Source organism: Drosophila ficusphila, unplaced genomic scaffold, assembly GCF_018152265.1.
Source record: "Drosophila ficusphila isolate 14025-0441.05 unplaced genomic scaffold, ASM1815226v1 contig_791, whole genome shotgun sequence".
Taxonomy (NCBI): domain Eukaryota; kingdom Metazoa; phylum Arthropoda; class Insecta; order Diptera; family Drosophilidae; genus Drosophila; species Drosophila ficusphila.
In genome coordinates, this window is record NW_025064737.1 from 10,038,606 (window position 1) to 10,065,899 (window position 27,294).

At 37.2% G+C, this 27,294-nt stretch overlaps 2 protein-coding genes across 4 annotated transcripts in view; both read right to left on the reverse strand.

The window, feature by feature from the left end:
- The window catches only part of LOC108097322 (atrial natriuretic peptide receptor 1-like), a 36,077-nt gene extending 23,480 nt beyond the window's left edge, over positions 1 to 12,597 (reverse strand). Inside the window, exons 1-3 of the mRNA XM_017199546.2 lie at positions 11,964 to 12,597; positions 11,454 to 11,637; positions 11,193 to 11,395 (exon numbers count right to left, since the gene is read on the reverse strand). Coding sequence (XP_017055035.1) covers positions 11,193 to 11,395; positions 11,454 to 11,637; positions 11,964 to 12,486 — 910 coding nt within the window. The 5' untranslated portion in view covers positions 12,487 to 12,597. The remainder of the gene's footprint in view (positions 1 to 11,192; positions 11,396 to 11,453; positions 11,638 to 11,963) is intronic.
- A 7,290-nt stretch (positions 12,598 to 19,887) lies between these two features.
- Positions 19,888 to 26,056, reverse strand: LOC108097348 (globin CTT-VI). Of its 3 annotated transcripts, none has more exons than XM_017199587.1 (4): positions 25,964 to 26,056; positions 21,131 to 21,366; positions 20,899 to 21,060; positions 19,888 to 20,397 (listed from the first exon to the last, which is right to left on the reverse strand). In XM_017199587.1, the coding sequence occupies exons 2-4, from the start codon at positions 21,287 to 21,289 to the stop codon at positions 20,257 to 20,259; spliced, it is 462 nt and encodes a 153-aa protein (XP_017055076.1). In that variant the 5' UTR covers positions 21,290 to 21,366; positions 25,964 to 26,056; the 3' UTR covers positions 19,888 to 20,256. The 3 variants fall into 3 exon arrangements, with proteins under 3 accessions (XP_017055076.1, XP_017055084.1, XP_017055093.1); XM_017199595.2 differs by lacking the exon at positions 25,964 to 26,056 and adding an exon at positions 24,646 to 24,885; XM_017199604.1 differs by lacking the exon at positions 25,964 to 26,056 and adding an exon at positions 24,549 to 24,566.
- Positions 26,057 to 27,294: the final 1,238 nt, after the last annotated feature.

The following is a 27,294-nucleotide window of genomic DNA, read 5'->3' on the forward strand; positions in this document are numbered from 1 at the left end:
CTACACAAAGTGAATTCTCTATCACTCGCCTTCTCACTCACTCTATCCCTATCACTTTCCGGCTTTCCATTCGTGGGTGTGAGCCGCTTGTGTCAGCTTATGTGTGTGTGTGTGGTCGGTGGCAGTTGCCACTGCGTCAACCGCATATCAGCATTGCAAACTATAACCAAGGCCCTAAAATGGCTTAAAAATATGACTTTTTAATACCCTGCAGTATCCCTATCATCCTAGTTATGGTAACGACTAACTTTTGCAATAATTCTAGCGAGTTTGTGGAAATTAAATGCTGGAAAAGCTTACAGTTTGGGTGTCTCGCAAAATATTAGTATTCTACGTTTATATTGTGATTATAATATTGCTTTTAAAATTAAATTTCCCTGGGTTTTATTAACTTCTTTAAATATATTGCGAAGTTTTATATATAACTTAGCATGAAAATTAACATAGCATACTTATAGAAGTGTCCGCAATTACTTCATAAGAGAGTTGCACTTCGCAATTTGAATAACAAGAATTCATAACATACGTTTTGTTTTCTAAATTTTAGAAACTGAGAATTCATTTATTTATTTGTTCTCCATTCTTCCTAGCAAAAGCAGTAAACCACAAAAACATTAAATTGCAACTCTTAAAAAACAGACAGAGTTATTTAGTAACTCGGCACTCTGAAACCCTTCATCGTCTTAGCCTCTCGCAAATTGAGATACGATTTCTGTGAAGTGAATTTACACTTCGTTAGTCTTGCCAAATTTGATTGCGCCCTCGACTCTTTGGGGTTCAAATGGGAGGAGAACTGGGAACTGAGGACTGAGGATGAGGGAACTGAGCGATGGCCACATCTGCTGTCGGCATTATTACCCAGCTCAGTGCTGTTAATGATGCACTGCGGCTGGCTGACAGGCATTTCGACCATGACACCCACCACACAGTCACCTCTTTTCGGAAAGGTCCATTCCGCCGAGAGGCTCTGGCAATTTATAGTTTGGCCACTTTAGCGATTTCAACCACATTGCATTGCCCTGAAGAGCATGAAATTATTGAAAAATGCATCTCCTACAGTGCAAAATGAAAGTTTTTTCGTTTAGACCTTGCCTTGGCAATTAATTAGTGAGGCAAATTGAAAGAGCCTGAAAACTGTTTTATATTTTCTAGTGGTTAAGCCGAAAAGTAAAACTATCTTTGGGCGAAATTAAATTGCACCTTTCAGATTAAAATGTGATTTTAGTGCGATAAATTGCAGATATGTGTGCACACATCAAGTGCCAGAGAGAAAACAATTATATTGCTACTATAAAAGTTGCAGACTTTAGTAAACTTTTTGGAAATGTTATTAAATTTTGTTGGCTCCGAAAGTTCAACAGAAATACATCAGAAGCATTTGGAGAAGCGAAATTGTATGGCCTCGAAGCGAAAAAAATACTTTATGGGTGCCAATTACATACGGAAACCCAGGCAAACAGCCAAAAAAAAAAAGTATGTTAAACCGTTTTGCCGTTTTTATGATTGCCTTCAAATTTGCATTTCGTGGCTGTTTTTGATTGGTGCAACATGCCAGAAAACAACATGTAATTTTATAATTTATGTGCAATTTGTGTCTGATTGTGGTTTAATTTGCTAATTGGTAGGATGCAACCCGGCGATTGTCAGAAAGTTACTATTTTATTTGAGGTACACGATTTTAATGACTGAAGAAAAAATAATTTTTAAATTATGAGAGCCTTTAATAATGTTTATTTATGCATTTGACCAACTTCGAAATAATGTGCTTAAGCTAGTTTAATTTGTGATTTATCACATTTTAATAATTGATTGAGGAATGGGTTTATTCGGTCGAGATGTCGTTGTTTGTCATATTGATATTCTTGTTTTCGGTAAATACTCGCTTATTCATAATTAAGGCAATCAACTACTTTAAGCATGCAGTGCGTTGGTATATTAAATGTCAAAGACTTGGAAATTATATTGCATTCCATTGGGGCCTGTGCCGAGGAAATTGGCACAAATTTATTTGAATTTCTTCTCAACTTTTGTGTTATGCAACACACAGATTGTGGAATTTTGCTATCCTCCTCTGCTCTTTTTTGCTATCTGATTTTGTCGTTGCAGTCAAGGAATATTCGTTCATATTGGCAAAAAATTACGAAATGCAGTTGAAAGAAAAAGAGGCTCAAATTTTATATTAGCATAATAAGAAATTTCATGGATGGCATTTTGGTTTGTCGATCCGCAATAAATTCCAATTATCTGCTTTTAACATATATTTAAGAGAATGCTTTCAAAAGCTATCTGTGATGATTTATATCTGCATAGATTTTCAGAAATTACCTTCAACAGTGTTCCAAAGCTTAAAGAAACTGAAAAAAAGTTAAATATTTCTGCCACAGGAAAGTTTTTACCATCGAACTAAAGTATAAATTAATTTATTAAGTATACAAAAAGCGCGTATGGTTTTGTGCTGACAAAAATCAACGCCCCGTTGAGATTTAATTATAACTACAAGCTCAGCTTTTCACTTTTTCACTCCACGACTGCGAACTCAATTCAGGTGTTATCTTCCCCGAGGGCCACACAATAAACATGTCCGTTGAGTTTTTCGAGAGTAATGTGGTACAATTTAAATTTTATTTTGTCTTCGTAAAAAATGATTTGGACTGCAGCGAAGCAAACTAATTTGCATACATGCATGTTGGTCTGTTTGCCAAGAGTCGAGAGCCAAGAGGATGGAGAATGGAGAATGGAGGGCAGCCTATTGTGTTGCCGGTTAATGAGGTTTACTGTGTGCTCCTCGGCGGAGTTGCAAGCGCTTCGTTGCATGCAGCTGGAACTTTTGTTGCCACAACATGGCAGCTAGCAGCACAATGTAATTCATAACTGTAGTCGAAAAATAAATGCCAAAGTGTGTATATATTTATTAGAAGTGTTTAAGGATGCGACGGCAGCACTAAATTTGTTCGCAGCGTTCCGAAATTAAACGAAAATCTGAAACTTTTCGCTGGCTTTAATCAGATAATCAGCTGCGAACATGGCTTTTCACTCAGCAATCCTAATTGTATGCATTAAAACAAAACTTTTTCCAATTAAATACCCCGTCAGTTGGGCGCTTTTATCTGACAGTTGCCACCTTAACGTTTCATTTGTTCAAGGGCGCCAGTTCAGCTGGAACTAATCTGCTATTTCAGGCAGTTGGGCAGGCAAATTACGACGGTAACAAAAAGCGGAAAATAAATTAGGTATGAAAATGAAGCTGTCGATAAACTAACTTCGTTCAACTTGCAAATTTGCAGCAAATATTTGTAGGACTTAATCCCATTTTGCAGTCAGCAAAGTGCTGGCAAACACAATTAGTTGAGTGCTCAGCATTCCTCAAAGATTCTTTCATTATTCGCTTGCCCAAAAGTTTTAGCCAAGAGCAAAAAACAAAAAAAAAAATGGTTCCAGCACACAGTTCCACAGATAAGAGCTTCGTTTAATGGTTTGATTGTTTCAGATTTCAAGTAAAATTCATTTGAGTTTTTTCGCGGTCTTCCAGTCACGATTTTTGCCATTCCGCTTCGCAGATGAAAATACAATTTTCCGCCAGCTGACAACCGACAGCTTAGCATATTCTGGCAAATACGAGTGCTGCTGCTCCGGTAAAAAAGGATATTTATAAAATTGACATGTGAAATGGTGCGAAAATCCGTCGGAAAGTTATCAGCGAAACTGCTACATTGTTCTCGTAATGGCATAAAAAATGAAAAGCGAGGAGAGTGCGGAAGGTGCTAAATGGAAGGCACTCCAGCGTTTCACAATTTAAGTCGAGTTTAACCAGACTGCTGAGTAATGCGCCAAAACCAAGCAGGAAAGTGGGAAAGTGGCCCCGAAATAATAAATTACATTGAACGCAGTTTTATTGCATACTTGCAGGGGCACCGCAAGATTTCCCCTATGTGTCTACAGTTGTCTAAGAAATATTAGTGAACGACTTGGAAAATATATTACAAAACCCTGCCAGATATAACAAAGAAATTTATCAAAGTAATAAATTACCAGTTTTTGTTCAAAGCACATTGTGAATTTGTACAAGAAGTTCTACAATTTGGACGCAATTTAAGTTGGCTTAAATCAAGAAATTTCGAGGCTTAATGCATGTACTATATATGCATGACATTTTATTATAAATGTGTAGTTCTTTAACATTTATTCTTTGACATTTTTTTAAAATATATATATTTTTTTAAATATAGCCATGCTACCTATAAATCGTTTAATAATCATTCTGTTCTGTTGATAATAAAAAGTTTTTTGTTTAAAAATGTATTTTTTAATGCACAGTTGGCATATTTTGGAGCCATTAAATCACTATTTTTTGAGTCGGATGTACGTGTGAGCTGTTCAGTGTGAAGTTCTTTTACTTTCCTTTTATTTTCGACCTGCTTGGGGGCTGCAAGCTGCTGCCAGAGCGAAGTAAATAAAGGCAACTCAGTGAGGAAGAAAGCTGCGAATAAGGAAACGAGCGGCCGTGAAGAATGGAAGCGGAAATACAACGCATTTCATGGCGCTGGGGGCAGAAAAATGCATTTAAGTGGCTTATAAATTTCGCGCTCACAAGGAACACAAGGCAGACACTCAAAGCCAGACTCAGACAATGGCTTCGTTGTCGAAAGTCTCTCAGCGGTGATAAGTGCCGGCCAAGGCGAATCGTAAACAATTCGATTGTACAAATACGACCAACGAGGGCAACACAGAGGGACTTTTAAAGTAATCGAGGGGCTGAAAACTTTCCGGTCACGACTGGCATGCTAATTGAGGTTGGCTTGGCTCGCCAAAAAGTAATGAAGTGGTCATTGAATCATTTTCTATGGTTTCCAAGCAAAAGGGGAAACTGTTTGAAGACAGCCAAGAAAAGCGTGGGAAAGTGGTAGGACATCTGCGGCCAAGCAGGGCAATTAAAAAATAATTTGCATTATTCAAAGGAGTTGGAGAGGGTGTGCAAACTGGGAAACAAAGGAAAGAAAATTAAATCATAAAGAATAAGTACGTGTGATGCAAGGCTTCCTAATGGAAATGCAATTACTTCAACGTGATTACATTAAATGGGTTTTGTATTATGAGAACCTTTAGAAATATTGATTGCTTTGCATTCCCATTTTTAATACAATTAAAATGCGATTTTAATATCAGCAAATAACTAAATATCACGCTATTAATCCTATTATATTTATTTTTGATCTAAAATCATGAAAACAGAATAATAGTAAATTGCCATGCAACCCATTAAATTATGTGCAATTACTTTAAGCTTCTCACTTAATAACAGTTTAGTCTTCTTTGTGGTGAACCCTTTCCTTTGGTAAACTTTTTGCAAACTCAACTAATTTTCTACCCAACCCGGGCAAACACAATCCCGGCGAAAAGGCTTTTACGGCCAACGTCAAGTTGTGGCCACGTTTCTTTTTTTTCATGCACGACCGACCAGCCACGCCCACTTACCCCATGTCGCGACTTCCGGAGGCGTTGCAGCCTGGAAAAACTACTAGCTGTGTCGCGTTGTGTCCTATGCTAACGATTGTCTGTCTGAGGATGGCTTCAGTGGGACACCAGAGCGGAGCCACTGGCTCACTGACACAATGAAAGCGCACAGCCGGTAAACAAAACACAACAAAACAAAAGGGCTAACGGAACGGAAACTAAACAGGGTTAACAAGCGTTGCAAGAGGGCTGACGAGGGGGGAGGGGGAGGTGGGAGTGACCACCAGACCTAAAATCGAAAGCTTGTTATTTTACTTAATTGCATGGTCACGATGGCAATTTTCATATTTGTCCAGTGACAGCGAAGCACAAAATAAGTAGAAACACTTGGCTAATGCGAACGGGTTTGTGCCATTTCTTCGCGGGGCGGGTCTATTAACTAATGAAACTCAAACTGCAGGTCAAGCGGCGATTCAAGTTGTTTTTCTACAGTGGTTAAAAAATTAGTACTACTTACAGCAAGCTTAACCCAAAAAAAATATTCTTAATTTTCCAACAAAACAATTAAAACCTTTTAATACTGAAGTATAAATATATATGGTGTATGAATAAAAAAAGGTTTAATTTGTTTTTATAGTAATCTTAGAGCCACCCTACAATCATTTTCGTCACGTTTCATTTAGGGTCTTGGTATTTTTTGATTCAATCGCCGTAGCTCCGAACGTAGCCAATGCGGCGTATGCGTAATCTCGGACAGCAACAATCGACAAATTGCACAGCGGGCAAATAGAAAATTCTCGCTACGTGACACGCAACTCTTTTTGTTTATTTACAGTTCGGTGCCGTTTTCATTTGTCAAAGGAGCACATGAACCGGGAAAATAGAGAGCGTGGAGTGGAAATGTGAAAAGTGTTTACCCATGGCACATTAGCAGACAACATTTAAGGTTTTTCTACCAGTTTTTCGATCAAATTCCCCGGAACCACAGCTCATGGTAAAATAATTGCATCGTACGCGCCATTTGCTGATGTTTTCGCACTATTTTTGATTTATTCATGCCGATTGAGCACTTAATTAAAAAAGTGTCGTGCAGTTAGGGGACCATTAAAAATATATCCATAAATTAAAAAAACACATTTGTTTGCATAAAGCATTTTGTGGATTGCAATATGTAGTAGAAGATAATTGTTAAATTGTGCATGTGAGTTTGTGGGTTGTGCTCTGAATTTCTTTGCTATTTAGTGCAACAACGAGATGGAAAACTGAACATGAAGTTGCGTTGCAAGAATGTCAACAACCAACAAATTTTCGTCGCACTCATAACACTAAAGTTTTCGCTGCTTTTTGTTTTTTGCTATCTGTTTTCGGCAGCAGTAAATGAAATTTATTTAAAAACATAACAGGCATAAAAAAAGCGGACAAAAACTAAATGTTTCTTTGTTTCCGGTGACGGCGCGTGATATATTTTTTTCCTATTTTGCAAAAGATGAATTTCATGTGCATGTGTGAAGCTCTTAAATCGATCGAAAGTTGAACTTTTGCCAATATACCAAGGGTTCTAAAATATACGTTCCGAAATAGTCTGTTCCTTCTTTATATTTTTCTACGCCTCCGGCACGGATTTGTATTTATTGCCAGCAGAAAGCAAACAAAAGTTATCAACAAAAATTACAGCCAGAAGGGGCCATCAGCAACAGAAAAATATTTAGTTATTTATTGTGTTCTCAAAGCGGTTCTAAAACGATTTTCTTTGGTCTTTCTTTATGTTCAAAGCGCATAAAATGTGGAATATATAGACCGAAAATTGGCAACGACTGCATGTTTTCTAATCGAATTTGTCACCGAAGGCTTTACTTCATAAACAAGTTTTATAACAACTTATAAGTAAAAGTTGGTTTTAAATAGTCTGTTAAACTAAGTTTTTGTATAGAAAAAGAAAAATTTGCTTAAAATAAAGTGTTCTATGTGTGTATTAGATATTCCAACACATTTAATCATTTATTTACAGAAGTGAACAGCACACAAATATGAAATTTTAGCCGTAACGTATGCAACAGCTTTGTTTATATCATTTTATGAAGTGGCGTTCTGCAGGATTCACATTTCCACCTGTGGCAAAAACATGTTTCGAATGACATCCGTGTCGGCTTACCTACGAGTATTACTCACAATCTGCCTAGGATGTATGGTATTTAGGATTTTGCATGGCACATTAACCATATCCCTTTCAAAGGAAGTGTGTGCCAAATGCCGTGCCAAGGTCTTTTTTTCTACCTTCGATTTCCCTCACATTTTTTGTGTGCCAACATTTGTTTTACGCTTTTTCGAATGGTTTTTCCTTCTGACTTCAATTTTCTCTTAGCATTTCTTTTTTAAGTTGCTCACTTTGCTTCGCCGACAGCTTAAGCATCTCAGTTGCTTGTAAGCCGCTTACGATTTTTAAGGTAAACTTCTCATCAGCTTGTTTCTTGAGCAATTAAGAAGTGACAGATAAAAGATATAATATTTATACCTCATACAAATTAAAAATTGGTTACTTATAAAGGTATATACATTAAATAATTTATATTAAATAATATCTAAGTTTTAAAGCAATTATTTTTTTTAATAAATACAAGCAATGTTTTATTAATTTGTTCGTTTTTGATTTAGTTCCTAGACACCAGCTGCGTTCTCTGCTTCTCATCTTCTTCGGGAATTAATTTCAGCAGGAAAGAAAGTGTGTCTTAGCTAATTGTTTTTCCAACAAACACGCCGACAACTTGAGCAAAAGTTTTGTGTCATAAGACCGCAAAAGTTGGCAACTTTCAAATGATTGCGGAGGCTTGACAAATCTTTATTAATTAGGCCAGCTGCCTCATTGCCATAACTTGGCATTTTACAATGCAGGTGTTATTATCTGTTAACAGGCTTTGGCTTTTAAACCAACTGCAGGCAACACATGAGAAGGGCTTAAAAGGTGTGAGCTTGCCTGCGTGTTGGTTAACCACACATGTACTCAACTTTTTTGCGGCCGAGTGCGGTGTTCGTGTGTGCGTGAAGCCAAAAATGTCGAACAACTTGCAACGCCGGCAAAAAGTTTTTAATCCAGGAACCAGTCACACGGAAAACTGCTTAAAAAAAGGGAAAACATTTTCAGCTTTCAAACTGCGGATTTTCTAATTAGAAATGAGTAATTTGATTGTTTTGTAAATGGAAACACATTTTCCGGCTTAATGAGGGGTTTTCGGTATCCGAAATAGATTTCCATTGCAAATCGATTCTATTCTGATTTGATTTGGTTTCGGTTTGCCATATGAGCTTACTCGCTCGTGTCGTGGCTAATTGCAAATGCACTTAGCTGCCAGCCAATCTCACACACTCTGGGTGCCATTTGCATGGGGAGTCCGGATCAATTTGGATCAGCATTGTGCACCTTCAGCCGGGAATGGCAATCAAAATTTTCCGCCTGCATGCCAATCCATGCAATCCCCCATCAAGGTAACACTCCCACCGTGCTTTTATTTCCTGCTTGCGAATAAATAAACGAAATTTGGCGAAAGCTCTTAAGAATTTTCTGGCCGCATTTTGTGCTGCTGAAAAGAAAATTGTTCTCTGTTTTGGGTTGCGTTTAGGTTTAGAGTTTATGGGGTTTTATTTTTACTTGCTGAAGCATAACACACAGCTCATAAACTTAGCAAGGACTGTGCTTTAAAGGCAAGAGTTTTGTTTAAGTCTCTACCAAAATAAATTGCCCGAAATTACCACATTAATCGTCGGTACTTTTAACTTTTAAGAATAACTACCTACATATGCAAATTTATGACTCGCTTGTTCCTGTTCTGCAAAGTTGTTTAGTTTTTTTTTTTTTCTGTGATGAAAGAGTCCTCTTTGTTGCCGGGATTAACAATACAAATTGCAGCTATAAAAGCAAATTTTCGACTGGGAGCTGCTCTTTTGGGAGCTCAAATTTGTAGAGTTGATAGTTTGTCCCGAAACAAAGAAAATTTATTATGAGATACGACCCGCTTTTTTATATGATTTAAATCTCCAAAGCAGTTTTTCGCGCAGCGTTCCACGTTCTGGCGAAATGTGTTTGGGGCTTAACAAAATTTTAATTGTTGTTTTCGCTGCCTGTGGTTGCATATATCTTGGCAGCAGCTGGGTCTTCGGACATGTGCCAAGTGCCAATTGCCAAGCAGAGGATGCAGCCCAAAATGGCAGCTAAGAGCCGCCGAAAAAAGGACACATGCCCTGCATAACAATAAGCGAGAAAGCCAAGAAAGAATCTTTCGCTTAAAACAGGGAACTTCGTTGAAAGAGTTTTCATAGCAGAAATGTTCTCAAATAAAGTGCTTCAATGTAATTAGGTTAAAGGTTAGGTAGATTTACATACTTTAAATTGGTTTGGTAATTAAAATAATATTAATTAGGTGATGGTCAAAAACATTTTCTTGAAAAACGAATGATCACTCTTAAATTTTTCATTAAATTTATTTGTTTTTTGTTTTGTTTTGTTAGTTATACATAAGACCAACTAGAAAACTTTAAACTACAACTCAATAAAGTTTCTGCCAACTTGCGATTGAATTTCTAGAAACGTGCTACCATAAAATAAGAAAGTTTCAAGAAACGAGTATACCATTACCAAGAACTGCCTGTATATAAATCTATTGTCGTAGTTGATTTATAAACGTCACAACAACTATACGCATTCTTAAAAAAAAGTTTAAAAAAACTTAAAAAAAAAATGTTATTTCAGTGTGGAAAATTTTCCCATCTGCAGGCTTTATCGTCAAATTATTCTCACACTCGCCGATCATTTATCAAAGAGAGCAGCTTTAGCTTGTCAAGTGGACCAACGCTATCTGTGCAATTTTCATGAAATGATTCCTTTTATTGCTCTTATAATTTGTTATATTTCTTTCCGCTGTATTTCAGTGTTTATTGCTCTACAAGCGCATCAATCATTACTTTCACTTCGCACTTTAAGTCGCATTAATTTCGCGTCGCGTCTTGTCTCACTTTCACTTCGTGTCTCGATTTCCGTTTCCGGTTTCGTCCGACTTCGCTGTTGTTCACTTGACGGTTTATCACCGGCTTCTGGCGCCTTTTCACAAATGGCCCGAATCGTTTTGGTTTTCGTCCTCATTCTCGTTTCGAAGTCGAACATTCGGATCTGCGTGCAACCGGCGTTTTTAGCCATCGAACAGCTGATGGGGCAAGCTGCACGTGGCATGGCCATAAAGCTTTAGCAGGGTTTGGGCGGTGGAGTAAAGTTTGTTTATTTTTGACCAGTGCGAGATGCGTTTTGTAAATTTAAGAAATACGCAGAAACTAAACTGAATTTTGATTTTTAAAGTAAACTTTTAATTGCTTTTAGAAATGATTTCAAGTGTTAATATAAAATGAAATTATAAAATGTTTAAAACATCTCTACTAATAACTGCAAACTTTTTTGAATGTTTGCTTAAATATCTTAAAAATCTTAGAAACAAACTACAAATTGTACATCTGAATTTTTTGACTGAACTGGAAAATATTAAAATCAATATTTTAATTATCCTTTAAACAAATATTTGGTTGTTCTAAACATTAAGCATACGCCATGTTGACCCCTTCAAAAGCTATGTTAGCAAAGTTTCGTTTATTGGATGCACTTGCTGGGCGGTTGTTGTCTCGACTTAATCGTTGGTGAAACTATTCTGTTAATAGCCTAGACTTCAGCTATGTTAAAGGAAAACCCTCTGTACGCAACTTACTTGCATGTTTGTTGCCAATTTCACGGCGCATTTCCTCCGTGCGATTTGTCAAGTTTGGCTCGAGTGGAAATTGGGCAAACGTCATGTTCTCGTTACGCATTTGTTTTCCCAGAGATTTCATCATGAGGAAGCAGGTGTGCAATCCTGCCACACTTCTTTGGCCATCTCGCTCGTAGTAGAAGATGGAATGCGACCAGTTGTGTCTGAAAAGGGATACGATAAGCTTGACAGGACTTTGTAAATCTCTTTGACGGTACTTACCGCTTCATCACGTTTATTGTCAGCTCCGAAATCGTCTCGAAACTAATCATTCCTGTGCGCAACAGCATGTAGAACTCGTCGTTGCAATCAGTTTTCTTCTGCTCAAAGTCGTAGGTCGAACCTCCAACCGAGATAAGAGGAGTACCTTGGCTATTAAAGTACTTTGTTATCCGGCTCACAGCAGCTGGAAATGGTTAAATAAGGTAATTCAAAAATAAACAAAATTTAAAAGTTTATAGTATCCTCTAACTGACAAATCCTTTTATGATGCAATTCATTGAAAATGAAGACCAGATATTTTTTAAGTCTCAGATAAATTTTCTTTTGAAACGTTCAAGTTAGTTAAATCAATATTTCTAAAATTCTCCATTTAATTTGTTAACCAGTGATTATATTTTATTCAATTCGCTTATTTGTGTTGAAAATGAATATAATATAATTTGTGATTGGGAAAATCCATTCCATCTTTTTTTTCTCAACGATGGATTTTTGTATGTGCTATAGACTCACCCAAGGAATAATCGCAGACGGGACCAAAGATCACCTGGGCGCACTGCTTGATGATGCCGTCCATGGCCTTGATGACCCCCAATGAGGCATCACACTTGGTGTCGTGGGCCAGCCACTCGAAATCGATGTGCGGCGGAATGAGAGCCTTGGCCCGGATCTGCTGTTCGGCCACCTTAAGGATTGGCAGGACACGTGGCAGGGAAGCCTGATACATGTTATCATCGGGCAGAAGGACCAAAGCCCGAATCGAGCAGTTCCTGCCACTCGCATCGCAAATAGCCTCGCAATCCCGAGCTGGTTCCTCGCGACAATTGGCTAAGCAGTTCTTTGGGCCAAGAATCAGGCCGAAAAGAAGGAGGAGAAGCAGCATTGGGAACATTAAGCTTGTTCTGCTAATTGGGACACTGTTTACGGCTGCTCTTGAAACTGGTACTTCCATCAAATTGAGTGATTCGCCTTTCCCAGTCTCAGTGTCATTTTGTTTACCAATTTGTCTCTGCGAATTGGTTTCACTAATTTGCATAGTCGCAGTTCTCTATTAGACAATTCTGTGATTGCGGTCTCACTGCTGCTATTTCTGTATATATCTTAGCTATTCGGAGAACTCGGGGGTAATTAAGTTGCTTTGATTGCGCACATAATTGAGCCAAAGTTTGGCCGTTGCATGTTGCTATTCCTTAAGTTCAGTCGATGAAGATGATGAAGCTGTTGAAGCCGTTGAAGTGCCTCTTGGTGGTCCTGCCAATAGTGCAAATCAAGTGATTCAGGTCATTAGCAGCTCCCTTGCTCTTGCGAATGCATAAATTATTGAAGTTTTAATGGAAAATCCTCGGAGTTGGATGTGAAATGCAGCGAATGAAATGAAATTGTGCTTTTAGGAGGAACATGAATAATGTCAGCATAATGAAACAAAAGTGTACGAAAACAAATATTTCTTGTTAATTAATTATTTTATGATTATAATGAATTTAATTTTCTTCAAAACGGAAAAAAAAAATAATTGGAAACCTTTGTAAATTGCTTAGAAGTTTTATAGAAAAAATATAAAAGGCTTTATATTTTCTAAAAGTATTTATACTAGTTTTAAATAATTAGAAACGGTGGAATATATACATATATTTATTTTGGCTCATATCTTAAATGAAATTATCAGCCACTTGAACGTTTAACCGAAAAGCTTATTTATATTTGTTCTTGCTATAAAACTATCTCCTAAATCGTTTAACAAACGATTACCACTTTTATCGAAGCAGAAGATTCCAAGTCGTAAAATTCAAAGCTTCTACCAGTCGTAAATTTCTTAACTTTTCCTGTCTCATTTAGATACGCAGTGGAATGATAGTAAGGAAACAAGCAACTTTATCTTTCATTGAAGTGGAAGTGTGACTTCCCACTGATTTCAAAGTAAACAACACCTGTGAAAATGCAGAATATACTATCTAAATTTACGTATACATTTTTATTTACGATCTTAACCATGACAGTACCTAAATAACATTATTTTGACAGGCATTTCGGACTGCAAGTGTGTTGGGTTTTATGATTATGTGCGTGTGTGTGTGTGTGTGTGTTGACTCATTACTTTTGGTGGCCAATAATTTGTTAATTTCCATAGAAGCTGATGCAGTAGATAGTGGGCATGTTGTTTATGGCGATTTCCCTGGAATTGTTGTGAATTGCAGGTGGAATGCGATAAGGTTGCTGGACTGAAGAAGAAGGCCCAGTGGAATATTCATGGAAATCTCGCGCAAATTGGCCACTTGAAAGCTTTAAAGTTTTTGGCGTCACAATCTATTAAAACGTCATCAGGTTGGCAAACTAACCGAAAAACAAGCAGCAGCAACAAAAAAACGTGTCAAATGGTAGTCAACATGCTGCCATGTCTGGTTAAACGTTCGGCGATTTGTAATCTAATCGTGACAAGCGGTGAACTTATGATTACTGAGTATCGCAGCGAGTTGATTCAGTTAGTCATGCGGTTTGGAACCAAAACTGATTGTTATTAGAGAAGCTGAACTTTGGAACATTAATCTTTGAGGAAATTTTTATCATCTTAATAGTAATCTTGAACCAATTTTTGAATCGGAAAACTTCCACGGATTTTTGACTTTATAAGTGGCTTTGAGAATAGCATGAGTATACTAATGAGGAGAGTACAGATTTAATCGTTTAAGTACGCATCTTAAGGTGGGAAGACTTATATATATTATTATATTATATTATATATTATATATTAATACATCGTTAGTTTTACTTATAATCTTAGAATGAAACCCAATTGAAAACAACATGTTGACTAGTAAAGTATATTTTACTAATAATAATACAATAATAATAATTTGATATTTTCTGATACCTCTATTATTAACGTAAGAATTTTCTTAAAATTATATCAAATCCAGAAGTGTGGTAGAAAAGTATGCAAAGTTCGGTCTGAGAGAAAATGGATTTTCTTTTGTGTATTACCAATTTCACATGTATTTAATGGACCACCAAAGGCAGCTAGCTATTTTTGTATTTCCCCCCGCTGCCAGACAACAGAATTTTATCTGCTTTCCGATAAAGCGCCGTTTGTAGGCTGAACTTGAGATTGCGTATACGCCGATTGTTCGACTTCGATTGCGAGTGGAAAACCCCGCGGCGACCTGATGGTGATGATGATGATGGAACGGGGAAGCCGCCGGGCCAATCGCTTAGCAAACAGGGTGGAACCCCAATCCAACACCCGCCGGCAATCGGAGCTGTCGGCAATTAATAAGAATTCATCACTCGAGCGATGACAATCCGGAAAATCGAATGCCAAATGCCAATTGCCAGCCAGCGAGATATGAAGACTCTGTGGTGGGTCATGTGCCTGCCATCGATATCGCCGATCGTTGGATTGCAGGAGCGCAATTTCGTTCGCTTTGCCGATTCAGAAAGTGCCAACATCAATCATACTGAAGCACATTATTTGCATTGATAGCTGGGGGCCAGAAATAGAAGCCAGGTAAATATTTTCAGCCAAGAACCGCAGGCTGAATCAAAATAAATTTATTAACAAATTGGCATGGACATCAGGGGCGTTCTTATCAGTTTCAGTTTGGGTTTCAGTTCAGGCCAAGTTCTCCACCGAACGTCAGTTTATTTTTAGCTAGTCAGCAGTGAACGCTGAGCGTTGACTGATTAAGATCGCCCCGCCCGAAAATTCAGTTGGTTAACTGCCGAGCGTTCGAATCAATCATGTCCGCTGGCGAAAGGCTCGCCGCTCGATTTTGCCACTCACGGTGCTTTGGCCCGTTTTGCTTTTGGCCCGGAGCCTGCTTTTGGCCATAAGCCCTTCGCTTCGAGCGTGCTAAGCCCACTACTCAGACACACATGGACAGCGGTCGCGTTGCCGTGCTTTTACCATTCTATATACGAGTATTCATGCTCCTCTGCTTTTGCGCTTTATCAGCCACTCAACGTGTAAGGCAAACAAGTCTAAACCGATGTGATTTTGGGTTTTGCATGCACACTGTTTTTGTAAACCGCAAAACAAAGTTGTTGACCAAGAAAATTCCGCACTGCAAGTTGCAAAATGTATGCATTGTATTTCGGGTTGTGTTGAAATGCAGAAATAGGGAACAAAGGAATAATTCAAACAAGCATTTGTATTTCACTTTTCACTTTTTAAAGAAAACGTTTGTGCGAGCCAAGAAAAATACTATTTTGTAAAAGGAACAACAAATAAAAGTGAACTTCAGTACCAGAAATAATGTCACAAAGTTTGCCAGTTTTTTTTTTGGTTGATGGTATAATAATAACTTCAAGAAGTTTGCAAGCTGTGCCAATAAAAAATGGTTTTATTTCCTGAAATCAATAGCTGCACAAAAGAAAAGACTCTTTTTATTTTCCACTGGCTTCACAAGCTGTTGTACATTACATTTACCCAAGAAAGTTGCACGAAAAAGTTAAAAATCAATTGGTACTTATTTAAAGTGTTTCTGAACTATTCTAGCATGAAACCGAAAAAAGATTTTAATACAGTAAACAGTAAAGTACATGAATCATTTTAGGAAGTCATAATCGCATATTGTGTTTTGGTTCAATCACTTTCGGAAGTCATAAGTGTAATTGCGTATTGTTATGTCACTTACCCTTCCAAACAGTCTATCGCTAAACGCAATTTCTATTTATAAGTAGAGTTACTCAATGCCAATAAGTACAAATATAAACCTTACACATCGATTAGAGCACTCTATTAGCTGTCACACTTGATTCTAAGCTACTTGAGAAATTTTATGTTCAATATCAATCAGTGTATCGGCTTTTTTTTTATTGCGAATATATAACCTTTGGCAAACAGAACCGACGATCGAATGGAAATGAACCGCAGTCGCCGTCGGAAGACAAACCGTCTACGATTGGGCCTTTTTATTTTTGTCTATTTATAGACCTTTGTTTATTTTTAATGTGCAATCAAACCGCTTTTCTACCGTCTGCCTACCCTGCTCGATAAGATTAGGGAAAAGTCTTTAATAAACAGATATTCGTACACGATATTCGGAAGGCGTGCGAATCCACACAGAAACCATCAGTTGCCAACCCCATTTTAATATCAGTCCACAGCCTTGCTTTCAATTCAATGATATAAATCGGTTTTAGATCTCCTCCATTTGCATGAAACTTAAATGCCCATTTGTCATCAGCTAATTCGAAGGGCTTTAAACATGCTAAATTTGTATTATTTATGAATTTTTAATGCGGACATAATTTCCATTTAAATTTAGACTCAATTAAAGTAGAGCAGAACTTGTGGCTTTTCCTCCTTTATTTTGACCCTCGTTTTATTGTCTAGACGTGGCAGATAAATGTAATAAAAAGCATGTAAGTTTTGCTGCCCTAAGACTTGTGTAAATATTCCTGCCACCCCACAGAGAAATTGTTGTGGCATTTATGGCACGCGTGTTAAATTCCTCGAATCAACATGTGTCGAACGACCGACGTCTGCAGTTATTTGAACTGTAATTAAATCTGTGCTTTAATGGATTTCATTAATTTCGACCTATTTAACACTGCTGGGGTCTTGTTCAAGTATTTTTTGCAGCTTGACTCCTTTAAAGCTGGCTAGCATAGATTTTGAACTTAAAATAGCAGAACTGAAACTGCTGTCTCTTTTGGTTTTCTTAAATAACAAAGCGCTGGCCTAGTCAATTGAGTTCAAGAAGTTTCCATCTTGTCACATATCCCCGAAGGAATTATAAAACTAAGGAAAACTTGCTTCGCAACTTGCTCGAAAAGCAACCTCTAATCTGCTTAAGCCAAAAACTTTTGGGCGGGGAAAGTTGGGAATATTTGGCTAGCCAAACCCCTTCTTACAGAAACGTGTTCATATTTGTTCGGGTGTTGGCTTACCAATTGATTAATGAGTATTTACATTATCGCTCGGCTAGAGGCTATAGCATATGCACACACGAGTTCATATGCCAGACGGAGGTGTGACCGAAAGTTTGGGCCTGCCCTCGGCAGAATTATGTATACGCAGTGTGGTGTTTGACTTACTAAGTGCTGCATACTTCACAGCTTCGTAGCAAGGGGTTGGCTGAGAATAAATGCTAAACATGGCTTAAAGCTCAATTTGCTGAAAGAAATCTCCATTAGAAGGATAGTACTGCCAGTTGCAGCAATGCGCAACGAAAGGAGAATCGGATAATTGATATTTTCGCATAGCGAAAAAGTTTAATTTGCAGAGCACTGGACAAAGAAATACATTTGACTAATGAATTTTCTTTCAAAACAAGGTCATCCAGATAAATGGAATAATAAATTATAGCCGAGCTACCTATATAAATAAAAAGATTGAAAAGTTAAAGGTAACAAAAAGATATTGTTTGTGCTTTTGTTTGTATCAATAACTAACTGAGGGACTATTCGACTATTAGGATTTGAAATTCCGATCTGAAATTTATAGTTTCAGTCCCCCATGCCACAAGGCAGGTTTTATACTCCAAGCCTTAAATTCCAGTTTATGTCAGGGCAGAAATCCCCATTCAGCGATGCTGAAAAGAATCCGCTTCAATGATTTATGCAAATTCAATAATAACAGAATGCGATGCATGCCACGCAGTCAAATGGTCCTTTTACCCCTTCCTTGATTGCTTAGTTACTTTGTCTATATTGCCACAGCCCGATGGGAATTTACTTTCAGGTATTTTATTTTAATTTCCCAATCGAGGGGGAGGGAGAAACTTTGCGATATTTACCCTGGGGCCAAATGCTGTTTTGCAATCATTTGCTTTTATCATCACAAGACGAAAGGGGTGGCGGGTGTGTGAAAATGGGAATTTGCATGAAATATTGCCTGAGGGCGTTTCTAATCCTGAGCAGAATTCTGCTTTTCCAAACAAGCTTGTGTAAGAGTTCGTGAAGACTTGAGGATGAATGTCCGGAATGCTGGTGATAGGCTTCAAAGGAGAAGCTCCGAGCTTACCTTTTTCCCCTTTCTGGAATATATTAAACTCTTTACATTTATTTTCACTAGTTTTCTATAACAATCTGCTTTCTCTGCTTGTTTAAATACCATTCGAGAGCATTAGAGATCGTGCAAACACTTTTCGAAACTTGTACACATTTTATATTTTTACGATTGACGGCAGACAGTTCTCCGACATTAGTTTGTTTGTAACAAAAACGCACTCTCACTGGGCCGTGTGAAAATAATATATATTCTGCAGTGAATGGCAAGCAAAAAAATATCACCAAATGTATCGCGAGGGATTTGTTCGCGTCAACAAAGAATTTCTCGCTCACTTCGATACGCGCGCGTTGCCGGAATTGAACTGAAATTCGCGGTCGCTTTGGTAAACTGAACTGGTCGCTTTGTTATTTTTTGTTCTTCATTATTGGCCAAACTATGGAAAAGCTCGTCGAAGGCGTTTTGGTGGAACATTTCACCAACACCCCGAACATTTCACCAATGATAAGGAGACAGTTAGATAACAGGGGGACATAACAGTTTAGCTGTGGGACTGCTGTTAACTCAACGGGCTCTGTTGTCATTGGTCAAAGTTAATTGGTTAAAAATCTACGAGTTGATACGCCTCTAATTGGAGCGTTTGTAAGTAGTAGTAGTAGGAACAATAATTTTGGAAAATAAATAATTGTTTTCCTATATTAAATATTTGTTGACCCATTTTAGAAAGCTCTCGATTCATTTCCTTTTTTCTTGGTATATTTTTAAACACTTCCTGAATCGCTTTCATTTGCAAATGCTTTCATTGCGTATACGCAATGTTACCCGCCTGCATTGCTCATACGCCGCATATTTTTAAACGGCATACGCATTTTAGCTGAAACAGCAGCAGCTTATCCGGTTTTCCAGGATGTTTTTCCCCCACCCACTGCTTATGTGCTTTTAAATCCACCGAAATTAATAGCATTTTCAACTCGGCCGCAGCTGAACGATTGTTCAAACTTATAGTGTGAGTTGCGGTGCGTTGCGGAAAATCATGGGCGGAAATGGTTTTCGAGTGTGCTTAAATGCTTTCGCGTTGTCCTAGTTATGAGTGAGTGGACAATTATAATAATTATGATTTCATGCGGCTTTACGGAATGAAAGCCGTTTAAATACTCTATTGCTTTGCGACACAAAGTGAGGTAGTTTCAAATGGAAATGCGTTTGTATAGAACCCATTTTCAATTGAAATACTTTACGTTTTAAAATTTTCTGGTTATAATTTAAATTTAAGATTGATAATATTGCCCGCACTAAATAATACATAATATATGAGATTAATCATGTTTACATATTTCACAAAATAAAGAGAAACCAGTTTACCTAGTTTTTTATAGCAAAATTGAATCGAGCTTTAAAAAACGACTATAGAAATGGGGGAAAATATTACAGAATTTAAAAGAAATATTTATATACGAGTATAAATCGTAAAAATAAAATAAAATAACGTTTGATTTTAAACTGGATTTTATTCATAAGCTTTTTATTTTTCCTCTGCTGAATTCATTTATTCCTTTGTTATCAAGTGCTTAAGGCTGACAATGGGTTAAAGCTTTACAGAGCAATGCAAGTGCGGGTGTGTGTGTGTGTCAGTGTCTGTGTCTGTGTGTGGGGTGTGCGTGTGTGAGTAGCTCTACGCAGACATAAGTTTCCAGTGTGTGTTTGTTTGCTTTGGACATTCGCATTCATTATTACAAAATGAGAATAGCTAACATTTATCAATTACTTAGAACTACATAAGCTGTGCATGTGTTGCAATTGCCACCACCGAAATCAGGTGCATCCCGAAATCGGTTGCACCTGCTGCAGGTGTCTCCTCTACTTGGCGTTGCCATCGTCGTCGATCGCCTTGAATATGATGCCGTAGACGTGGTCCACCAGCTTGCCCCACGTGGCCGCTTGGCTCTCGTCCAGACTGCAGGCGGCGGTCAGCACCTCCAGGATAACGCCTTTTAGTTGCTGCAAAAGGTAAAGAATTTCAAATTTATTTAAAATCTTAGATAAATAATTTTTTTTTCCCATGTATAAAAAAGTAGAAATTAATTATGTTATTGATTAACGCACTACTACCCGAATGGCAGCTTAATCTAATCCAACAACGTTTTGAGTTTAAACAATTGGTCAACTTGTGCAAGTATACTCAAAAGAGCCATTCTGCCAATTATTAATTTTTGAAGAAATTTTAAGAAATTACTTTATTATACATACAATATCAAATTTTAAAATTAACTATGCTATCTTTAATCTAGTCAAACAAAATTGAATATAAATTGGTTAAATTGTTAAAATTACTTTTTTTTTGGGTTAGGCTTATAGGCATCATATTTTTTAAAAATTAATTTTCATATAACTAATAAAAGTGTACTTTTGACTTATGAAGACTTTCAAGTGTATTTCTACAATTATTAATGTTTTCTAAATTCGTTTCTTTTAGTTAACTTCCTATAATCAGAGACTCACATTGTACGATTCCTTGGAAATGGCCCGTGGAATGTGGCTGACAGCAATTTTGGTCCAAATCTCGTCCAGCTTCTCCAAATCGCCATCCTGCCCCAGGACCTGGATGGACTCGTCGAAGACCCGAATTATCCTGCCGGCATGCGCTCGAAAGCGTGGGTTTGTCTATAAACAAAATAAACCAAGTGAGTATACCCAGCCATTTTAAATATTTATATATATTTATAAGACTCACGCTTAGCTCCTCCAGTGGAACATCTCGGAAGGGAAACTTTTCCAAGTTGGACGGAAAGCGGTTGAAGAATAATGTCAGTATCGCCGCTCCAGAATCTGTGGGTGTTGCCACGGGAATTTCCCAGGTCTTCTTGATCAGTTGCACCTCATCGCTGTTCATTTTTACGCTCCGTTCTCGTCAGTTTTCACTTTCTAACTCACTCTTAGCGTTTTGGGCCTCTCTTTGTGGCTTTTAAGCTGAAAATGTAAGGGGAAAATAGCATTAAGTCAATTTGGTTTATCCTCTCTTTTTTCGCTCTAATTGTAATTGACAGTTTTACAATGCAGCCGAATTTTCCCGGCAAAAAGCAAAATCAAAACAACAAACAGTAGCTTATATAAATGTGCGCACAGCACGTGCTAAAAGTCAATGCCTTCGTCGTCGGGCAACAAAAGGAAAACATCATCATCATCGTCATTATATCCAAGCCCAAATCTGTCAGTTAAGCCGAGGCAAAAGCCCAATACACCTTCCTCCCCTAACCAAAATCCCAAAAACCTAACCCACTTACTCATACATTTTTTAACATCACCGTGTTATAGAGATGGCATCGTGAAAATTAAAAAATAATTGTGTAAATATGGTTTAAAAGTTTAAAAATATTTTTTAACATTTTTACAACTTATAAAGTACACGATACTGTTTTATTGTGTACCAAACTCTGTTTCAAAACAATTAAAAATATATACTAGAGACAACTGAAAACTTAGTTAAAAAAAAGGTTAAAATCTAAAAATCGGCTTATGTAATAGGTTATCATCTCTAATCGTTTTCCAGCCAGCATGGCCTGCTCTCGAGTTCATTAGCTGACCCAACCCCCAGCCCTCGACCTGCCCCCAGTTGACCCCCAATCCCCCGTGCTTTGTGGCTGGCTTTCGCTGGCAAAAATTATCATTCCCCCGTATTCCACGAAGAGTTGGGGGGAGATGGCGAAAGGTATTGCGAATGGGAGAGGGTGCGGGCGAATTCCCAGTGTGCGAAAAGCGGAAATGTAAACAGCAAGAGTGCTCACAAAATCAAACTAATATGCAAATGATTATGTCGAGAGAGATTTAGTCAAATAGAATTTCACAAATACAATTTATTTACTAATTTGCAAACAAATATTTTCGATACATGTAAGTCAAACAAGAAATATAATTTAAATGCAAACCGCATTTTGTAAATAAGTGTGTATGAAACCACCAGAAACTTTCCTTTAAGAAAGCGGAATTAGAGGAATACTAAATCTAGTATTTAGCTTCTTTACTTGACCTGACTGTTTATCCTTTTACTTAAAAACAAAAACATTTTGCCGACGACAAAACAAACACAGTAGCGTGCCAAGGAAAATTCTAGGAAAAAAGTAAGTAAACACAAAAGTTGATTAAAAATTTAAAATACAAACGGAATAGATATAGATATGTGGAGCTGGGTGGTCAGGGAACTTAGCAGGCGGAAAAAACAGGAAAATTGACTCAAGTGCAGCCGCAGCAGGTGGCCGCCATGTTATTGTTGCTTTTTGCTGGCAAAAAAAGAGGGGGAGGAGGTGAGTGGTGGGCGGTTCGGGCAAAGATCCACTATAAAGAATTTGCCATCTCTCAGTAACCTTGTCTAAAAGACCCCTTCGGGGAGCACCAGTACACTGACACACATCGTATGTGTATGTGAGCGGCGTTCGAATGGCAGGATGTGCGGGTCTGTGTGCGTTTTGTAATATCCTTCATGCCAAAATGGCCTGTGGCTTTTGCGGTTCAAGTCTGGGCCTGTAAGTGTATAAGTGCTGCCCACTGGTGTGTGTGTGTATCCGCGCGAGTGTGAGTGTCGGCTGCAGTCAAGAGTGAAAAAAGGCAGCAACAAATCAAGCGTTGCCTTGTGGCCCAGCACTGTGAGAAAATTTGGTTTTATACTTGTAAGAAACTGTTTAAGAGAACTTCTATCCTGAGATCCTAATAAGTTTAAAGGTTTGGAAAGCCTTGTAATTTTATTTATTGCTTTATATGCTTATTTCGATTGTGTTGAAAATTTTTATGAATTTTAAATAAATTTTAAAATTCCACTTTCACCTATATAATGTTTTTTTATTACACTTCTGTTCTATAATTTTACTCATTATTTTTTGCTAATGAATGCTTTTAAAAGATTGGTTATTTAGTTTTATCAGTTCAGTTTGATCATTTATCCTTGCCTATAAATTAATCAAATTGTTTTCCGTGCTTTTCTGGTATTGTGAGTACGGGTGAGAGAGTGTTGCCAGTAAGGACATTGAGCGCTTAATTAAATTAAGGCAAACTTGATGGACAGCTACTAGACAGCCAGCCGAGTGGAGCAGGTGGAGGGGGGCGGTGGGAGGTGGGCGGTGCAGGCGAAAGGGGAGTGGCTGCGGGGGGCAGGCTGGCAGGTCAGGTGTTGCCAAAGTGCCTGCTACAGGAATGTGTTTGTGCGAGTGTATGTGTATATTTGTTTTGTGATGCTGCCACTCAAGTGTCGCTATGGATTTGGTTGCAATTCTGTTCCTGTCTCTTTTCGCCACTCGGTATGTGAATTTATTTTAAAGAACTCAAAAACAACATTCTGTCGGTTGCCAAGTGGCCGATGAGAAGTGCTGCGAGCTCTCGAAATATGAGCTGGTTTATAAAAACTTTAAAACAATTTTCAAAGGCCCTGAAAGTTTATGCATTTGTGAATTAAAGTTGGATAAATATCAGCTTTGAAGTTTAATACGGATTAAATAACAGTTTCAAGGAACTTTTGATACATCAAATCGAAATCAATTTTAATTAATTATATTGACAGTTTAAGTAAATTGTGTACGCCAAATTTGATAGCATGAAAAGACAATAGTACAGATTAAATTAAAGTAATTTGTTTTTTTAAACGTATCTCAATACAAGAATGCTTTTGACTATAAAATGTATTTGTTGAAGCAAAGATAACGGATTTATTTATTTTATAAGACCAATATCTATTTATATTGAAAATGACTTTTCCGATTGAGCTTAAAAATCAGAAATTCAAAAAGGAATAAATCATTTAAATGTCACCGCTTGAAATGAATCTTTAAATCTTTTTTAAATTGTGTTTAAAGCCGTATTGCCAGGATTCACACACAGCCACTCAGACACACAGATGCACACTCATGTGCTGCTCATCACGGGCATTAAGGATAATGACTGCCACAACAACAGAAAGAACAACAATAAGGACAACAACAAATGGTAATCACAAAAAACAACAATAACAATCTGCTGCTGCCAGAGGCGACACTTGTTTGCAAGGACACCACAGAAATCCATAAATTCCAAGTCCGCCGCTGTGCGGCTCTTTTATGGCTGGCAATGCAAAAATCCAGCCCCGAACGAATCAAATCGAAATTTAAATATACAAAGTAAAAACGCACAGAATGGAGAGCGTTTTAATCAGCTGTTGCCTGTTGAGCGCTTTCGATGAGGAAGATAGTGCGTATTTACAGTTCGTTTGCCGTTCGTTTTATTCACCCAATTCTTTCATAATTCCGCTAGCGTTCCACTGTCGCACAATTGTTGCCTCTTTCTTCTTTTCTGTTTTTTAGTTTTTCTTTTTATTTGTGCATATATATATTATTATCGCTTTCGATGTATTTGTTTACTATTTTTTATTGGCGAACTTGATTGGTTTTTGTGCCGTTGAAAACCGAAGACCGGACCGTAGATAGCGAATTGGGGGCTTAAAAGAACCGCTCACGTTCCGTTCAGATTGAAAACTGAGCGCGGGCAAATTGTGGGGCCTTCGGTGGAGCGAATTCACCAATTACGCACTCTCTGCCGGCAAAGATTCGCGAGAGAGTGCCCGCCAAAAACCTTGTGGAGCAAAAGCTGTCCTCCAAAGAGAGGGAGAACCGACACAGGGGCGTAGTTTAAGGGGCTCGAGGAGTGCCACCTGCCAAAACAATTGATATTCCGGTCATGCCGATCTAAAAACTATAGACAGAATGCTTATAAGGCATTACCTCTTATAATAAGTACCAAATACGGCTGCAAATATTGAGCTAACACGCCCAAAGCAATTGAGTTCCAGTGACACCTGTGGACCTTCTGTGATTATGGAAGAGCGTAGCGATGACTCTAACAAAGCTATCTCCCAAAAGCTTCGGCTCATACCGAAGAAAAGCTTAGATAACCGTTAACTCTAAGGGCTTGGTTCAAAAATACAAAATAACTTGAAGGACTTAAAATAAACTTCAAATTAAAAAAATATAAATTAATTGTATTAAAATGGATATCTTAAAAGTATGATGTTGATTAGTTATAGCTGGTTTAGGAGTCATTTTCCGAGAATCCTAATGAGCAAATCAGTTTATTGTTAAATTAATATGCAGTCGATCTTCAAAAGACTTAAGTTTTATTTTACAACGCACAAATTGGCTTTTCTTTCGAAATTATTGCACTTTGAAATCAAAAAATAATATATTTTTATTAAATACAGACGTTTGTTCAGTTCAATATTTTAAACAAATGCCTGTTATCAGTTGTGAAATTCTCGAGCTATTTCATATAGTATATAGTATAGTATTCATTATCACTGACTGAACAAATATTTCTAGCTTATTCCTATTGATCCCCATTTAATCAAGAGGCCAACCAGTAAACAAACAAAATCAATGTATGTCGCACAACGAAGTTCCATTCAAATGTCACACCACACAGAGACTATTAATTGTTTTCTTGTATATAATTACGAGTATTGTGAGCAGAGACAATTCATATGTAATCAACTTAATTTGAAATATTTTCATTTATAGATCAGATAGAACACTAGGTTTAAATATACACTCACAAGTTTTATTTAAATTCGAGCAACTGTTCACGACGCCGTTAAAAGTCGAACTGAACAAAGTTTGTGGCTCGCCTGGGCCTTATAAAAGATTCCCGAGCGGCAATAAAAACAAAAACAAGATGAACGCAACAAACGAATCTACACATTTTTCCGAACTTCTAATCATCGTTTGCTATCAGCCAGAAGCCGAATAGTGAAACGAGTTTTGGGTGTAGGTATAGCTCAGCCATTTCCCCAGTTTTTGTCAATATTGCGTGAGACTATTTCTTAATTATTTAAACCATAATTAATTTGAATAATTATTAAGGCTTTTAATCATCTGAAATCCATGAATCGAATTTAAAATAATCTTTAATCTTTAACGGGTTGTGTTCAGTGCCATTGTAAAGTTATCCCAGCATTTTTAACTTTGGCTATCGTGTCAATTATTCGTGTCAAGCAATTTGTTTTGGTGGTCTTGAAGAAGTCTACAATAACGTTAATTTATACTTAGCATGTTGCAAAGAAAATGTATATTATGATTGCCAAACTACTTTGTATCAAATTGTAGATATTATTTCGGTTTAAATAATTGTTTTGGCGATGGACTACTATTTATAACCGATTTGGATGTAATTATACTGCTGTCGAATAAAATAAATTGCTGTTATAAAAAGAGACGTCATTCCTTGACAAAAATTTCACACTTTAACTTTAAGTATGCAATTATCCAATATTTTGCACACAATTTATTTGTTGATTTTTTTCTAATCACGTCATAGTTTCCGGCTGAAAGTTTTTTGAGGCGCACACTTTGGATCAGACCCGTTTTGGAAGTAATTATAATGCAGTCGAGACGGCAATACAAATGACCAGATATTTGGCGAAACAAACAAATTGTTAACTTCGTAATTTAATTCTTTGTTTAACTGCCCCCAAATGAGTGATTTCAGTCACGTTCTTGGGAATTATTAATACTTATGCATGAAATTATTTCAATAGTAAGAACATTACTGTTTGCTAGGCATGTGTTATTTTATACTGGTTCTTTGTATCCAAAAAAGTTAAATTTAATAATAGTGCTAAAGATATTATAAAAACTATTTTAGGCAAATTTTAAATTAGTAAAAAAGTGAACAAAATTTGTTGTTACTTTTATCTTTTGGAATATGAAACACAATAAAAATGTTAATGTAATGTAAATTGGAGTCTTAAATAGATCTTAAAGTATTTCTTTGTAAAAAGTTATAGATCGTAAATCTAAAGCTAAATCGGATTAAAATATTTCTGAAACAAAAACAATAGAGTTTTTATTTCCAAATATCAGCTTTGCTAAACTTTATCGACAGACA

Excerpts from the sequence above, each read along its gene's own strand:
- LOC108097348 (XM_017199587.1), bottom strand. The coding sequence starts at position 21,289 with ATGAACAGCGATGAGGTGCAACTGATCAAGAAGACCTGGGAAATTCCC. Across the intron at positions 21,061-21,130 it reads TTCCACTGGAGGAGCTAAGC|ACAAACCCACGCTTTCGAGC; the intron begins GTGAGTCTTATA and ends TTTTGTTTATAG. Across the intron at positions 20,398-20,898 it reads TTTCCAAGGAATCGTACAAT|CAACTAAAAGGCGTTATCCT; the intron begins GTGAGTCTCTGA and ends TACCTTTTGCAG.